Below are 14,999 nucleotides of genomic sequence, written 5' to 3'. Positions count from 1 at the left end.
TCATATGAAATGTAATCTTTCACAACCACAACTAAATAGTCTAGGCCCTGTTTGAATCCATAGAAACTTACTGGTCTATGGTTCTGTTTAGATCCATAGAACTAATAGTTAGCTGCTAATATCCTTTCAAAACAGGTCTAGCTAATTATTTGCTAATACCCAAACTACCCTTCTACAAGAAAATGATACAAATCTCACCTCTCAATGAGTTAACTAATTTTAAATTTGATCAAACATTTATTAAAAATATTAATATTATAATACTTAATGTGTATCATTAAATTTATTATGAGATATATGTTTATAGTAAATCTATTTGGCAACATAAATATTGGTGATATTTTGTATAAAATGTTCAAACTTAGGTTAGTTTGACTTTGCTCTAAATCTAGAATTGCATTCTTTTTACCACGAAGGGAATAATAACTATTTCACTAGTTAGACTAAACCACCTAAAGAGGCATGTTTGAACGCCTAGTTACTAGTTGAGGTTAAAAATTAGCTCAAATTAGCTATGGTTAGCTACCTAGTTGGCTAACAACTAATTCATGACTTGGCTAAAGATTGACTAGCTAATTAGCTAATAATTCGCTAACTAAAGGCATGTTTATATCTATTAACCGCTACTAGTCAACTAGCTATTTATTCAAAAAATAGTCAGCTAGCTAATAGGTCACAGCTATTATTAGCTGTTATTAGGGTCGGTTTGGATTCTCTTGTCTAAACTTTTGTCTAAAGTTGAGGACTAAAACTTTATATCACTTCAGCTCATTTATGTGGTCTAAAGTTTTTGTGAGATGGTCTAAACTTTAAACAACACTTCTAACCACCTACTTGGAGCCTTAAGAGCTAAAGTGATCCAAATAGAGCCTTAGCTACTTTGGTTCAACTAGTTAAATAGTTGTTAGTTGAGTATTCAGCTAATAATTAGCTTAACTATTGGCTAGACCTTTTTGGATCCAAGGAACTATTTATTACGGTCAACTACTATCTCCTTGATAGAGCAAGGCCTTATATTAGCTATGACTCTATGAGTTATTAACTACTTCCTTCGTTTCAAATTATAAATCACTCACTTTCTTGATTCACCCATTTTGCTATGTACTTCCCCATCCCAAATTGTAAGTCATTCCAAGAATCTTGAAGAGTCAAAGCATTTTTACATTTGACCAAAATTATAGAGAAAAATACTAAAATTTGTAACATAAAGTAAGTATACTATGAAAATATAATTAAGAAAAAATCTAATGATATTTAGTTAATACCATAATAATTATTATTTTATAATATAAATTTGGTCAAACTTAGAAAAGTTTGACTCTCCAAGATTCTTGGAATGACTTACAATTTGAGATGGAGGGAGTATGTAGTGAACAGACTTATAATTTGGAACTGAGTAGCTAACTATTATCAAACAGGGCCTGATGTCTAATACTCCTTCGCACATATGAAAATACTTCTTTCATAAATACATTAAAGGTAATGCTAGCCTAGCGAACTATTTTTTATTTCATTGTCATTATATAAGTATTAGAGTCAACATCATTTTGAACCATCACGGCTTAAACATTGCAGCCGATCCCCGGTCCCTCATAACAGGGTGTAAAATGCTTCGCTAATCGTTTGGAAGAAGAGTTAAACGAATGTACAGAACTCAAATCATCTGTGCCAAGATTCGACGAGCACCGCTCATATGTGCAGAGCTCAGCATCATGCACAGCACAGAATCATTTAACTTGCTCATCAGTACATCTGGAACCGAATGGATATTCTGTGAATCAGTATACTCGCCAGTGGGAGGAGCTCAGATCTTTTGCTCTTCCAAAGATTCATTTCCTCCTCTCTGCGCTAATAGTAAGGCGTCCAATACTCCTCATAGTAGGATCATCATGGCCGATTCTTCCAGCTTTTGGAAATGATGAGGTCCTGCCCTCAAGTCCAGTTGACTGGTGAAGCCTTTGATTAGTCGATGGACGGCTGCTGCTAGTAGTGGTCGGGACTAGGTGGCTACTGCGATTTGGATCACTGGGATCTCCAGAACCTCGGCTGCTTGACAGAAGAGCCTTCCTTGATGTGCTTCCATTCCGAGATGATGAATGCCTTCTTTTATCTGAATCAACAGCCTGGAATACATGGTGAAAAATGTTGTGCAATGAGCTCTTTAGTCATCACCATGGGATTGTAAAAATAAATTCATGACCCTGAACATGAGTAAAGACAGAAGAACAAAGAATTTCCATTACTCCAATCATTCACATTAGCTGATGACTAGAGCTACACCATCATCAATATTTTTAAGGCACCAAAACAAGATATATTAGGTATTATTTTCCAAACCTGTAAAAAACATATTGCCCCTCTCTTGCCTACATTCATGAGTACAAACCACCAGACTCTTCCAACAAACATAAGAAATACAGTCTCATTTATCGCCTAAGCATGAGGTTTGCATGACAAATACATGCATTGATCACCAATTGACAAATACATGCATTGATCACCAATTCACCAAGTATCCAGAATAAATATCAATAGAATTTGATTGAGAGTTCTCACCATCTTGGATGCCATAAGAGAATCCAACAGAGTTCTGTGCTTTGTGTGTTCTCCATAATGACCAGAACCAGAGCCAGTTCTTCTAGTAAATGCATCAGCTGGACCAGTGAATCTTTCCGCAACATCATGTCTTGCTGTTAAAGAGAGAATCCGAAATTTTGAGCGAGCTCCAGGTTTCCACCTTGCTTATTTCCTAAATGTAAGATTTCAAAGTGAGCACAACTGACAAACCTGCAGCTCGTTCAGCCCGATCCACAGATGGTCCCACCAACCCACCTGTCTTCCCGCTCAGCTGGCAGTGGGTGAAAAATGGTACAAATTCAGCACAGTGAAGCTAGCAAGTAGCAATACAGGTAATTTTCAGAAAAGGAACAGACATACTCGCAATCTGTTATTGTCCGCAGCTTGCCTTGATACAGTCCAATCAAATACATAATCAGGCTGGTAACCTGCAAGTATCCAAAACAAACCATGTGAGCAATATGAAGATGAGCAAGAAAGGTAAGAAGTACCAGTCAATAACGTTAGTATGTAATGAATCCCCAGGTACCTTCACGGATGAATAAATCCCGGAAGATTTTCTTCAAATAGCTATAGTCTGGCTTATCTTCAAATCGCAAAGAGCGGCAATAATGGAAGTATGTAATGAATTCTGATGGATAAGATTTACAAAGGGCCTGCACAAATAATGAAAACGTGGTCAACAAGATTATATTACAATCCAGTCAAACGATAAATGAAGCTTGCCACAAGAATTGTATCTGTGGGAGCAATTCAATTACCTCAATTGAGGTTAGCATTTTCTTCTCACTAATTTTGTCATACTTTTGTTTTTTCGTTCCAGCTTTCAGGCCTTGCCAGGGAAGGCTGAGAAGACAAGCATTCATGAATATATATTGTTACAAGCGAAAAGGTAATTTAAACACTAGAAAGCAAGTGATTCTCACCTTCCTCTTAAGAAGTACATCAGCACATAACCAAGAGACTCTAAGTCGTCTCTCCTGCTTTGTTCTGTAGAGAAAAGCAGCAATAACACACCAACAGTCAAAATAACACATAGCAGGATAGGGTTAATCAAAGCTTACGAAACAAATGCATATTGGACTGCTTGTGAGAGTTTTTTTGGAAGAGTGACATTTTCTGTTGATTGGCATGGCAAGGCACAAATTTTAGGTTTCAGAAGTGTAGGCAGTGGGCTGGCACAATGGTAGAATCTCTCCACTTGTGCCCTGGAGGTTTTGGTACAGAATCAGCCTGCTTGTAGATCACCTTGTGTGGGAGCTAGCACTGGGTACACCTCTACTACTACTGCCGTCCATAATATAAGGCATTTTTTCTTTTGTTAGAACAGGCTTTGACCATCAATTATACTCTATTAATATGTCATTATGTAATAACAAAATCATACCCATAAGTAACCTTTAGAGTATAAGGATCTACTAACATCACTTTTAAAAAATTATTCTACTAATATAATGATTGTATGTCAAAGGTTCATCCCAATGAAACATATGCCTTATATTATGTGACCGGGAGTGTTAATGCCTTTTTATATTTTATGAGTTTTCCTTTTCGTTGGGTCTCATCTCTAGCCTACCCCAACTTTGGTTGGGACTAAAAGGCTCTGTTGTACTAGATTGTACCCATTTTGACTGCCCAATTGATTCGTCATAAGCACATCCTGCCCCTTCCGCTCGTAGGCCTTGTTTAGTTCACCCCAAAAATCAAAAACTTTTCAAGATTTCCCGTCACATCAAATCTTGCGGCACATGCATGGAGCACTAAATATAGATGAAAATAAAAACTAATTGCACAGTTTACCTATAAATCGCGAGATGAATCTTTTAAGTCTAGTTACTCCATGATCGGATAATGTTTGTCAAATAAAAACGAAAGTGCTACAGTCCCAAAAACCAAAAAAGTTTTCGGAACTAAACAAGGCCGTAGTATAAAAACCTAAAACTTACTGTTCTCTGTTCTGTATTATTAAACTTTATTTTAACCTTTTAATAACAGGTAGTGATACTCACCTACTCCAAGATGGGTGTTTACACTAGCATATCGTGCTGTTCCTGTGAGGTTTTTGTCCTCCCTACAGTAACAACAAAGAAAAACATATAAGCTTTGAACCTGTATTCCAAGCTGTAACAGGAAAAAAAATCTTTTCCAATAACTGTTATTAATATAATGAAATAAGTAATCACCTATAATAATTAGCTCTTTTCTTACAATGGTAGTATGGTACTAATAATATGTAACTCATGTCCCAGTTCTTTCTTAAAATTGCAACGACGATCTTTAAAAATGGTTGTATATACTCTTTTTTCGGGTGAACGCTGGGAGAGAGAGAGAGAGAAGAGAGAGAGAGAGGGAGGGAGGGAGGGAGGGAGGGAGGGGGGCACATTGCATGGAGTTTTAAATCTAGAAAAGAAAACTCAGTCTAAAACTGTTCAGATTTTATTGAACAGCAAGCCAGTTTAGATTTCAGGTAGATTGCATGGAATGGCAGTAGAAATATAGCTTTTGGAACCAATACATTCAGTAGCAGATATCAACCCATGTTATGTTCCAAGCACAGTTACACAAATTCTTAAGCAAGGTTCAATTAATTATTAAACAGCCATGCACAACCAAGCTGTTAACCAAAATAGGCACGATACATCCGTCAAACAGAATATAATAAGTGAAGATTATCCCAAAGGTTGCTTCCACAGGGTCCGGAAACTAGTGTTTGATACTATAAGCAAATAGCATTCATAGTGAATGACAAGTAACATGCTAGAAACATTCCAGGTATAAAGAGAAATTGCTTCATAGATCATAAGAACCGTTTCTGATTACCTGTATGGTATGTGTCTATGAGTATGGAGGTCTCGATACTTCTTCGCAAGGCCATAGTCAATGACATAAACCTGTAAATAGTGCACTCAATTTTTAAGAAGTTATACCTGTGCTGGCAGTAAACACATGTTAAATCAATCAATCACTTGAAAAAACACACTTGTTTCTTGGTAGTAGTTGCACGAAATATACATGGCAGCAGTTTGGATCCAGATATTATATCATAAAAGTTAGCATAGCTAGAGTAACCTTCAATGCACAATAAGAACTTTTAGTCCTTCCAAAGACTTGATATGCTATAAATATTGTATATCATATATTAAATAAAACATATTTATGCTGCAGCCATTCAAATCCATAGACATCAATTGAAGACTTGAAGTAGCTTCTCAGTTGCAGTAAATATTGTAACAAAAAGTTAAGGAGTCTGGGTTAACTCAGTCATCATGATCCAGAAAGTGGCCTGAGCGCTATAAATAGCAGGCCCTAGCATTTAGTGATCTGTCTCAAACAGCTAATCGCCAGCTAAATCGGGCTATAGTGGCTAAATTGTAATTGGAGCAGATAACTAGACCCTCCTCAAACAGCGATAAACTGAGATAACTTGAACTATAGCGGGAGATTTAAAAGTTAAAACCCTGCCCGTGACTGCAGCTATGCAGAGAGCAGTCTATAGCCATTGTGCTTGAATTTTAGCCTGACTTGTGAGCTATGATTGGAAGACTCAGACCAGACAAAACAAAAGTTTTATCAGTAACATGCTCATGGGTGGCACCAACCTGACTTGCTTTACAGCCTAAGCCCATGAGGAAGTTGTCTGGCTTGATATCACGATGAAGAAACCCTCTCGTGTGCATATACTCTACCCTGGCTATCTGTATGAAAACAACAGGAAGACAATCACTTGGCAAGCATCCACCAAATAAAAATTCAAGAATTGGGAAATAGGGCCATCAATTTTACAGGTATGTTGCCATACAGGTAACAAAAGCTAAAAAAATAAAATGACATGACCCGCAGAAGAAACTAACCATCTGATCAGCTAGCATAAGTACTGTTTTAAGAGAGAACTTTCTGTTGCAGTAGTTGAACAAGTCTTCGAGACTTGGACCAAGAAGATCAATGACCATGACATTGTAATCACCCTCCACTCCAAAATATTTCAAATTAGGAATTCCAGCTGAAGTTTGGAAAAGAAATATATTAAATCAGTGAAAGCATATGAAGCAAGCAACATATGTCCTTGTAGTAGTACTTACTTCCTCCATGGAGAAACATGTATATTTTCGATTCATAAATAAGCTGAGGATGCCTTGATTTCACAGATTCCTAGTAGACATGAGATGAAGGAAAACGGTTAGGTAGCATGTCTTGAGGCTGAAAGGGGCATTTACCAAGAGTCCAAGACTAAGACTGGCAGATCATATTGCTTGAAAATGGCTAACCTCATTCTGTCTCAATATGTTCAGGCTAGAAAGCCATTAAATATAGAATAGAACAATAACCTAAATCCCCCCACAGCCCCACCCACCCCACCCTTTTTTGGCTTCACTCAGTCAATCCATAATCCATGTCATATATATACATACAGGATAAAAAGTAAAATTTAAAATAGGAGCTGTTATACAGTCACGCTAATGAAAGGAAACAGAACCATGATTGGAACTGGATCCACAGGTCAATTCGCATGGACAACCAAGAAAAGGTTTGAAAGTCTTGTTATTAGTCATGTAAAAATATAATTTGGAACCATACCAATCTTTTTAAAAGCAATTACATGAAGAACACTATTCATTTTCATAATTATGCCATGCCGCAATCTACACAAGAATCCTTCATGAAACCGTTTGTAGCAATGGTTGACCATAGATAATGTATGCATATGGAACAACCTAATGCCGAATGTCAGGCATATACTTCCACAAGAGTTAGAAAAAACGTCCACGAACAGTGTCAGATTATCTCATACCAACTTGATAGCCACCTCCTCGCCGTTCTGTATGTTGACGCCTGCAGCCAAAGCAAAATAATAATCAGCGCATCAGCAACAAACGCGGAACGACGAGCAAAACAAAACAGCGGCGCGTAGGAACCCGCGTCGTGGGAGATTCAATCAAGAACCCGGCAAGGCGCGTACCGAGATAGAGCTCCCCGAAAGATCCGCTCCCTATCTTCTTCCCAAGCTTAAACCTCGCTCCAACCACGTGCTCCATTCCCGCAGCCCCGCCGCACGATTCACCCGGCCAACAACCGCACCGCAGATCGTCCCCCTCCGACGGGGAGCGCTCACATTGCCCGTCCGCAGCAAGATTCGAGCCCGGAACGCCCGGGAACAAGGGTTTCCCCGGATCTCCCAGCCCAAGGTAGATTCCGCGCCGCGTGCGGAGGAGCAGTCAAGGCCGACCGGCGGACGGGCGGGCGGGCGGCGGCGGTGAGGCGGATCCAAATGGCGAGCGAGCTCGGAGGTTTCGGGTAGGATTCGGGGCCTGGGGGCGAGGGATTCGGGTCTCCGATTTCCGTGGGATTTTAATTTCGTGTGGTGGGATGGGGATGGGGGGGAGGGGCTCGTTAATAGAGAAAGCGTGGAGGGGATGGGTGGGACGCGCAAATCGTGGGAAACGGACGGGGGCTGGACAACGGATAGGAGGGATACGGGAGCACGGCGATGCGTTCCCGTTTCTTTGTGCCTCCGGTAGTCCGGTCTCCAATTTTCCTGATCCTTGTCTGCTTTGTGTGTTGCCTTTTGCCCCCGGTCTTTTGTTGCGTCTGGTTTTTGTGCTTTCTCATGGTTCTTGGGCCTTGTTAAGGCCTTGTTTAGTTGCGAAATTTTTTTAGTTTTTCGAACTATAGCACTTTCGTTTTTATTACAAACATTGTCCAATCATAGAGTAACTAGATTTAAAAGATTAATCTCGCGATTTACAGATAAACTGTGCAATTAGTTTTTCTTTTCATCTATATTTAGTGTGACAGATAATTTTGAAAAAAAATTGATTTTTGGAGTGAACTAAACAAGGGCTAAGTTCACCCAAAAACTAAAAACTTTTCAAGATTTATTGTCACATCGAATCTTGCGGCACATGCATAAAGCATTAAATATAGACGAAAACAAAAACTAATTACACAGTTTGCCTGTAAATCGCAAGACGAATCTTTTGACCATAATTAGTCTATGATTGGACAATATTTACCAGCGACGAAGCCAGCAGTGGGGCTAGGGGGGCTTCAGCCCCCTACCGCTGCTGGCCCAGTGGAATTTCTAGTGCTCTCCTTCTAATTTTAGACACAAATTTATAAGGTAGGGTGGGCTGAGAACTTTCTTTTTTAGATATATTTTGTGAATTTCACCATTAATCTATATTTACGATGGGTAATAGTAGAGCTAAGTTGATGTAGAACTTTTGTTCAGCCCCCCCTAAATTTTTTCCTGGCTTCGTCCCTGATATTTACCACAAATAAACGAAAATACTACAGTAACGAAATCCAAATTTTTTTCACATCTAAACAAGGTCCATTTTCAAAAAATTTCAAGGCCTTGTTTACTTTCAAAAGATTTTGCAAAATATGAATAGTACCACCTTCGTTTGTATTTGACAAATATTATCCAATCATAGATTAACTAGGTTTAAAGGATTTGTCTTGCAAATTACATGTAATTAGTTATTTCTTTTATCTATATTTAGTGCTCTATGCATGTGCCACAAAGATTTGATGTGATAGGGAACGTGAAAAATTTTGCAAAATATTTTGGGAACTAAACAAGGCCCAAGATTCCCCATCGTATTAAATCTTAAGTTACATGTATGGAACACTAAATGTAAATAAAATAAAAAATTAATTACACACTGTAATTTACGAGACAAATCTTTTGAACCTAGTTAGTATATAATTAGATAATAATTAATAAATACAAACAAATATGTTACGGTAACAAAATCTAAAATTTTTCACGATTTAAGTATAGACGTGAGATGCGGAAATCGTGAATGTCCTTTGAAAGGTGTGTATATATGGCTGCCAAAGAAAAAGAATGTTTAGGTTTTTTTGTGACTAAGAATGGTTAGGTATTCATTGAGGTCTTGAGGACACGTACAAATTTCACAAAAGTTATATAAAAGTTTTATAAAAATCAAGGACCATCACTCTTGTGTTCTTGGCTTCTTGCAATGAGAAAGCTCTAAGGCGATGTGTTATTTCCTTAAAGAAAAAAGACTTTTGTATATGAGTTAATATGTCATTCTTCTCATATTTATGTAAATCTATGGCCTTGTTTAGTTTCTGAAGGAAAAAATTTCGTGATACTGTAGTACTTTCGTTTGTTTGTATTAATTATTGTCCAACTATGGACTGACTAGGCTTAAAAGATTCGTCTCGTAAATTTCGACCAAATTGTACAATTAGTTTTTATTGTTATTTATATTTAATACTCTATGTATACGTCTAAAGATTCAATGTGACGGAGAATCTTGAAAAATTTTGGATTTTGAAGTGGAAGTAAACAAGGCCTATATCCATTGAAATAGAGTGAATGTGTCTTATTTATAATTCATTAGTGAACATGCACGTGTGGCACAGAGCTGTCAACATAAAAGAGTGCGCTAGTGAAATGGCAATAGATTTTTTTTTCAAATAACAATAATGTACATATGACACATTAGGGAAAAATAAAATGTAATTGTCATGTAAATATTTGTATCTATAACTCTTATAATCCTAAACCCTACTAACTATTTCTCTAAGCATGCAAGCCATCCACCTAAGCAATGCACCATCATATCCAATTAAAATTCACTAAGTAAAATTTCATTAACTATTTATCTCAACATGCAATGCACTACCACATACACAATTAAAATCTAATAGCACACATAAACAACTGTAATGTCTATGTCAGGAAGACAAATAAGTAGAGTCCATATCATCATACTACACAATCCATTAATTCACAATTCCCGTAGCAATGCGCGGGGTATGCTCCTAGTTTTATATAACTCAACAACCATGCTACACCTTCAGGTGCCATTTGGATATTCAGATATAAAGGTAGGATAGGGAAAGGGAGATGAATGAATGGCTAGGATTAAATGAGGTATGAAAAACGGATGGCTAGGATGTGATATGAAAATTTTATATCCCAATCTCCATCCTCATCCAAACATTAGCTTAGGCAAAAACCATCTCTAATATTGGGTCACATATTTCCCTGCTATGCTCAGCTCACTACATACAATGATACAAATCATTTGGCTGTTGTGATAATTAATGTATCATAAGAAAGGTAATTCCTAGATTTTTCACTCCTTCGTTTATGCAATGGTGCTTGAACCGTTAAAGGATGGTCTCCTAGGAGGAACTTCAACTAAACCCTCAAATTTTGCCCCCATATATCATGAGAGTTCATCATCCATATTTCATCTCTACCCCTCGGGCGTACTCTAACCAACCTCCTAAATTTTCTCTACTTTTATATTGTAGTGTCATGAGCTCTATTTATCGGTCCCACTTGTCAGCCTTGCGCCCTTGTGGGGAGAGAGAAAGGAGAGTGAGGGTGAAACGTCCTAATATGGCTAGAGGGGAGGTGAATAGCCTATTTTAAAATTCTACAAACTCACTAGAGCAAGAGGTTAGTAAATAATAAAGCGAAGCTTTTTGCTCTAGCTCAAGTGGGGTGTTTGCAAGCCACCTATCCAAAAATTCTAGTTGATATGATCACTAGGCACACACGAGCTATGTCACTATAAGCTACACTAGAGAACTATGTTATACAAGATAAAGTAAGCAACTAAGCTAATTACACTACTTTGCGGTAAGTAAATGGATAGGACGAGGTATTTATACCGCCGTGTAGAGGATGAACCAATCACAAATATACGAACAATCAAGCATCGAGAGAATGCCAATCAAACACAATTGAGACACCGATTTTTCTCTTGAGGTTCACGTGCTTGTCGGCACGCTACGTCCCCGTTGTGTCGACCAACACTTGGTGATTCGACGGCTAAGAGGTGTAGCACGAACCTCGTCCTCACTAGGACACCACAAGAACCTACCCACAAGTGAGGTAGCTCAATGACACGCGCAATCCACTAATGTTGCCTTTGGCTCTCCGCCGGGGTAGGCACAAGACCCCTCACAATCACCGGGAGATGGCCACGAACAATCACCAACTCGTGTCAATGCTCCTCCACTGCTCCAAGCCGTCTAGGTGGTGGCAACCACCAAGAGTAATAAGAAACCCACAGCCTAATCGATCCCCAAGTGCCACTAGATGCAATCACTCAAGCAAATGCACTTGGAATCACTCCCAATCTCATAAAGATGTTAAATCTATGAAGGAGATGAGTGTGAGGTATTTGCTTAGGCTCACAAGGATGTCAAGTATGCTAGAATGCTAAGAGAGTGGGCCCTAAGCCGGCCAACACGTATTTATAACCCCTCAAACAAATAGAGCCGTTGGCTCTTTCACTCATCAGAACACGGGGTCACCGGACGCGCTGTAGGTGACCACCAAACGCACAGACCCTGCGTCCGGTGCTCCAGATGCAGCCACATGTTAGCTATTTGAACTTCACGCATTGATATCTAACGGTAATATTCGAACCACTGAACGCGGTCAAGTAGATACCGGACGCGTCCGGTGTACACCGGTCACGTACGCAGAGAGCTTGTCAAATGTACGGGATAACTGGACTCACACCACCGGACGCACCTCCTCAGCACCGGACTCTTACTCAGAGAACACTTCAAACACGCAAGAGCACTAGACGCACGAACAGGGTTTGACCCATGTCTGGTGCTTAGCGTCCGATGCTCGACCCTAACACCGCCAGAAACTAACAGCACACCGGACGTGCAGGCTCAGCATTCGGTGCCTGCGGTCAGAGCGTCAGGTGAGTGTTTTTGAGTGAGAAACACTCCGACGACTACTCCAAACTTTTTATCGGTGCAATAGAAAATATGCATTTCATTTTCTCAAAAGTGTTGAATCCCGCCTCGCAAGCTTGAAGTGTGCCAAACCCCTCTCTACCCTTCAAACTCCACCTCCTTCTTAAAGTGTGCCAACACCACCATGTGTGTACCAACATGTGCAAGTGTGTTAGCATTTTCACAATCATTTTCTTCGAATGCGTTAAGTTAGCCCACTAGGTTCTAAATGCATGCACAAGAACAATGACACCTATGACACTTGATAACCGCTTAGCCAAAAAGTTTCCCTCTTTATAGTACGGCTATCTATCCTAAATATGATCACACCCTCTATGGTTTCTTGATCACAGAAACTAAAACCCTAAGCAATACATTTGTCTTGATCTCCATAGGATTTTATTTTTCTCTTTCTTCTTTTTCAAGTTGATCACTTGATCATCTTGTGGTCATCACCATCATCATCATGATCATCACTTGGCATGTGCCAACCTCATTAAGTCTACACACACTTAGTATAGAGGTTAGTACTAGGGTTTCATCAATTATCCAAAACCAAACTAGGGCTTTCAGAGGGACTCTTATATATGAGCATGTTCGCTTGTCTGATAAGTCATGTTTTTTTTCTGCCAGCCAGCAGTGTTTTTCTCTCATAATAAATTAGCTAACAGTACTTTCAGTCATGGTTTTTCAAACCAGCTAATAGGCTCAGGAGAGAGAAATGAGAGTCTCTCGTTTATTGGAGCTTAAATAGGGGCTTGGTTGAAGAGGGTTTTAATGTGTTTGAACTCTTAAAATAGGACGAGAGATCAAGTAGGCGTTTGATTAAAGTTGCCCTAAAATAAGCAACTTAGGAGTAGTTAGAGTGTTCTATTTTACATGTTGTGTAGCGGGTTACCAAAATGGTAATGATTGAGTACGGGCGTTCGTCCACACTAGATGGACCGCGCGCCCACTCCGCCCTTTTTCTTTTCTGCCGCTCGCGCTCCATCCGCATGCGGTGCATCCTTATCCACTCGACTCCACTCTCCCTCTTAAAATATCAGTCGCCGCCTTTGATCCTAACTCCGGAGGATTCAACCCAGCGCGGTGTCGTTGCCCACTCCCCATGCGATGCCCTCTTCCACACCCTGCCCCACGCATGTTGCCCTTCCACCCTCAGTGATGCGTGCGGTGCCCTTCCCCACCCTAGGCGTGGCACCCTCCACCCCCAACAAGTCAAGGTGCGGCGTCCTTTCGTCGCCCCGGTGTCTCCCCTGTCGTCCTCCCTTTCCCCCAGCGCCCTCTTCTAGCACAACATCCTAACTTGGCGTGGCATCCTCTCCCACTAGGAGCCGCTGAACCTAGTGCGACACTCTTCCCCACCCTCGCCCGACATCCTCCCTAGTCTGGGTGGCATCCTCTATCACACCTTGTGATCGAGCTCCCCCCATCCTGGTAGCCATGGTGCTCCCCCATCAGGCTCTCTCTCTCTCTCTCTCTCTCTCCATGTTGCAATTCTATGTTTCAATTGTTTCAATCACTTTAGAGGCATGTTGAAGTTGAATCATACGGATGTTGCAAAAGTAGATCGAGGGATGTTGCACTTGTTGCATATGTTGCAATTGTTTGAGAGGCATGTTGCAATAGTATGTTTTGAGTGTTCCAGATATTTCATCGGTATGTTTCATTTGTGTTTTCGGAATGCATGTTGCAATTGTGTTTATTTGATATTGTAGATGTTAGTTTGCATGTGTTTTATTCGAATGTTGCATATGGTAGCAATGGATTTTCGAGTGTGTTTCATGTGTGAGTGTTTCATAAGCGTGTTTCAAGTGTTTCAACTGTTTTTAGACGTATGTTGCAACTGTTAAGTTTGGATGTTTCAAAATTAGATCGGGGCATTGCATCTTTTTCTTCTCCCACCTTGTGTTGCGTCATCTCTTCTGGAGCCGGCACGGCATCCATACGGACGAGGGATGGGCGATGGACGTGATGGGCGAGCTGACAGGGCATCTGTACAGAACGAGGGATGGGCGGTGGACGCGATGGGCGAGCCATCAGGGCGTCCGTACGGACGAGGGATGGCGGTGGACGCAATGGGCAAGCCAGTAGGGCGTCCATTCGGATGAGGGATGGGCGGTGGACGACGCGATGGGCGAGCCAGCAGGGCGTCTGTACGGACGAGGGATGGTCGATGGTCGTGGTATGCGGAAGTGGTGCGGGTTTTTTATTGAAGCGTACGTCACAATTGAAGTGGGCACGGGCAAATGGAAGCCACGTCCGGACACCGAACGTCCGGGCGCTAGACTTACCGTTAGTCCGTTACCAAAAAGTCATGTTTTGTGAAGAAATTAAACTTTATTGCCATGGACGGGAGGAAGAACCAGAACTTGCTAGCTTGGGTGAATGCATGCAAATCCGACCGTCAACAAGGATCACTAACAAATTTCGTGGAAACCTTTTTTTTTGGTGTGCATGTAACTAAACCAAAAGTCCAGTGAATGAAAATAAAAAAAGACCAGTGAATGACACCCAATTAAGTTTACAATTGAAAATATATGTTTAAGTTATAATGCATTTCGTTTCCAACGACAAATCTAATACAAAAAATACAATACCTGGGCTTCAAGATAAAAAATTATTACCAATTTACCATAGCTTTTTGTGTGTTGTCTAAACTGTAATACCCGAAAATA

General features: G+C 40.1%; 1 protein-coding gene across 1 annotated transcript; it reads right to left on the bottom strand.

Moving 5' to 3' along the window:
- On the bottom strand, positions 1,470–7,995 carry LOC8066158 (casein kinase 1). Its single transcript, XM_002452428.2, has 14 exons — positions 7,535–7,995; positions 7,367–7,407; positions 6,657–6,726; positions 6,429–6,577; positions 6,177–6,272; positions 5,398–5,468; positions 4,587–4,648; positions 3,504–3,567; positions 3,339–3,423; positions 3,107–3,233; positions 2,938–3,005; positions 2,788–2,848; positions 2,557–2,690; positions 1,470–2,123 (listed from the first exon to the last, which is right to left on the bottom strand). Exons 1-14 carry the CDS (start codon positions 7,608–7,610, stop codon positions 1,830–1,832), a joined length of 1,398 nt encoding a protein of 465 aa, XP_002452473.1. The 5' UTR covers positions 7,611–7,995; the 3' UTR covers positions 1,470–1,829.

This window comes from Sorghum bicolor, chromosome 4 (assembly GCF_000003195.3).
Source record: "Sorghum bicolor cultivar BTx623 chromosome 4, Sorghum_bicolor_NCBIv3, whole genome shotgun sequence".
NCBI lineage: Eukaryota > Viridiplantae > Streptophyta > Magnoliopsida > Poales > Poaceae > Sorghum > Sorghum bicolor.
The sequence above is the reverse complement of the archived record's forward strand: the minus strand, read 5'-3'. Positions and strand labels throughout refer to the sequence as shown.

Coding starts and splice junctions, on each gene's coding strand:
- LOC8066158 (XM_002452428.2), bottom strand. CDS start 7,610: ATGGAGCACGTGGTTGGAGCGAGGTTTAAGCTTGGGAAGAAGATAGGG. Junction 3,234..3,338: donor AAATGCTAACCTCAATTGAG/GTAATTGAATTG, acceptor TTATTTGTGCAG/GCCCTTTGTAAATCTTATCC. Junction 2,849..2,937: donor CGGACAATAACAGATTGCGA/GTATGTCTGTTC, acceptor ACCCACTGCCAG/CTGAGCGGGAAGACAGGTGG.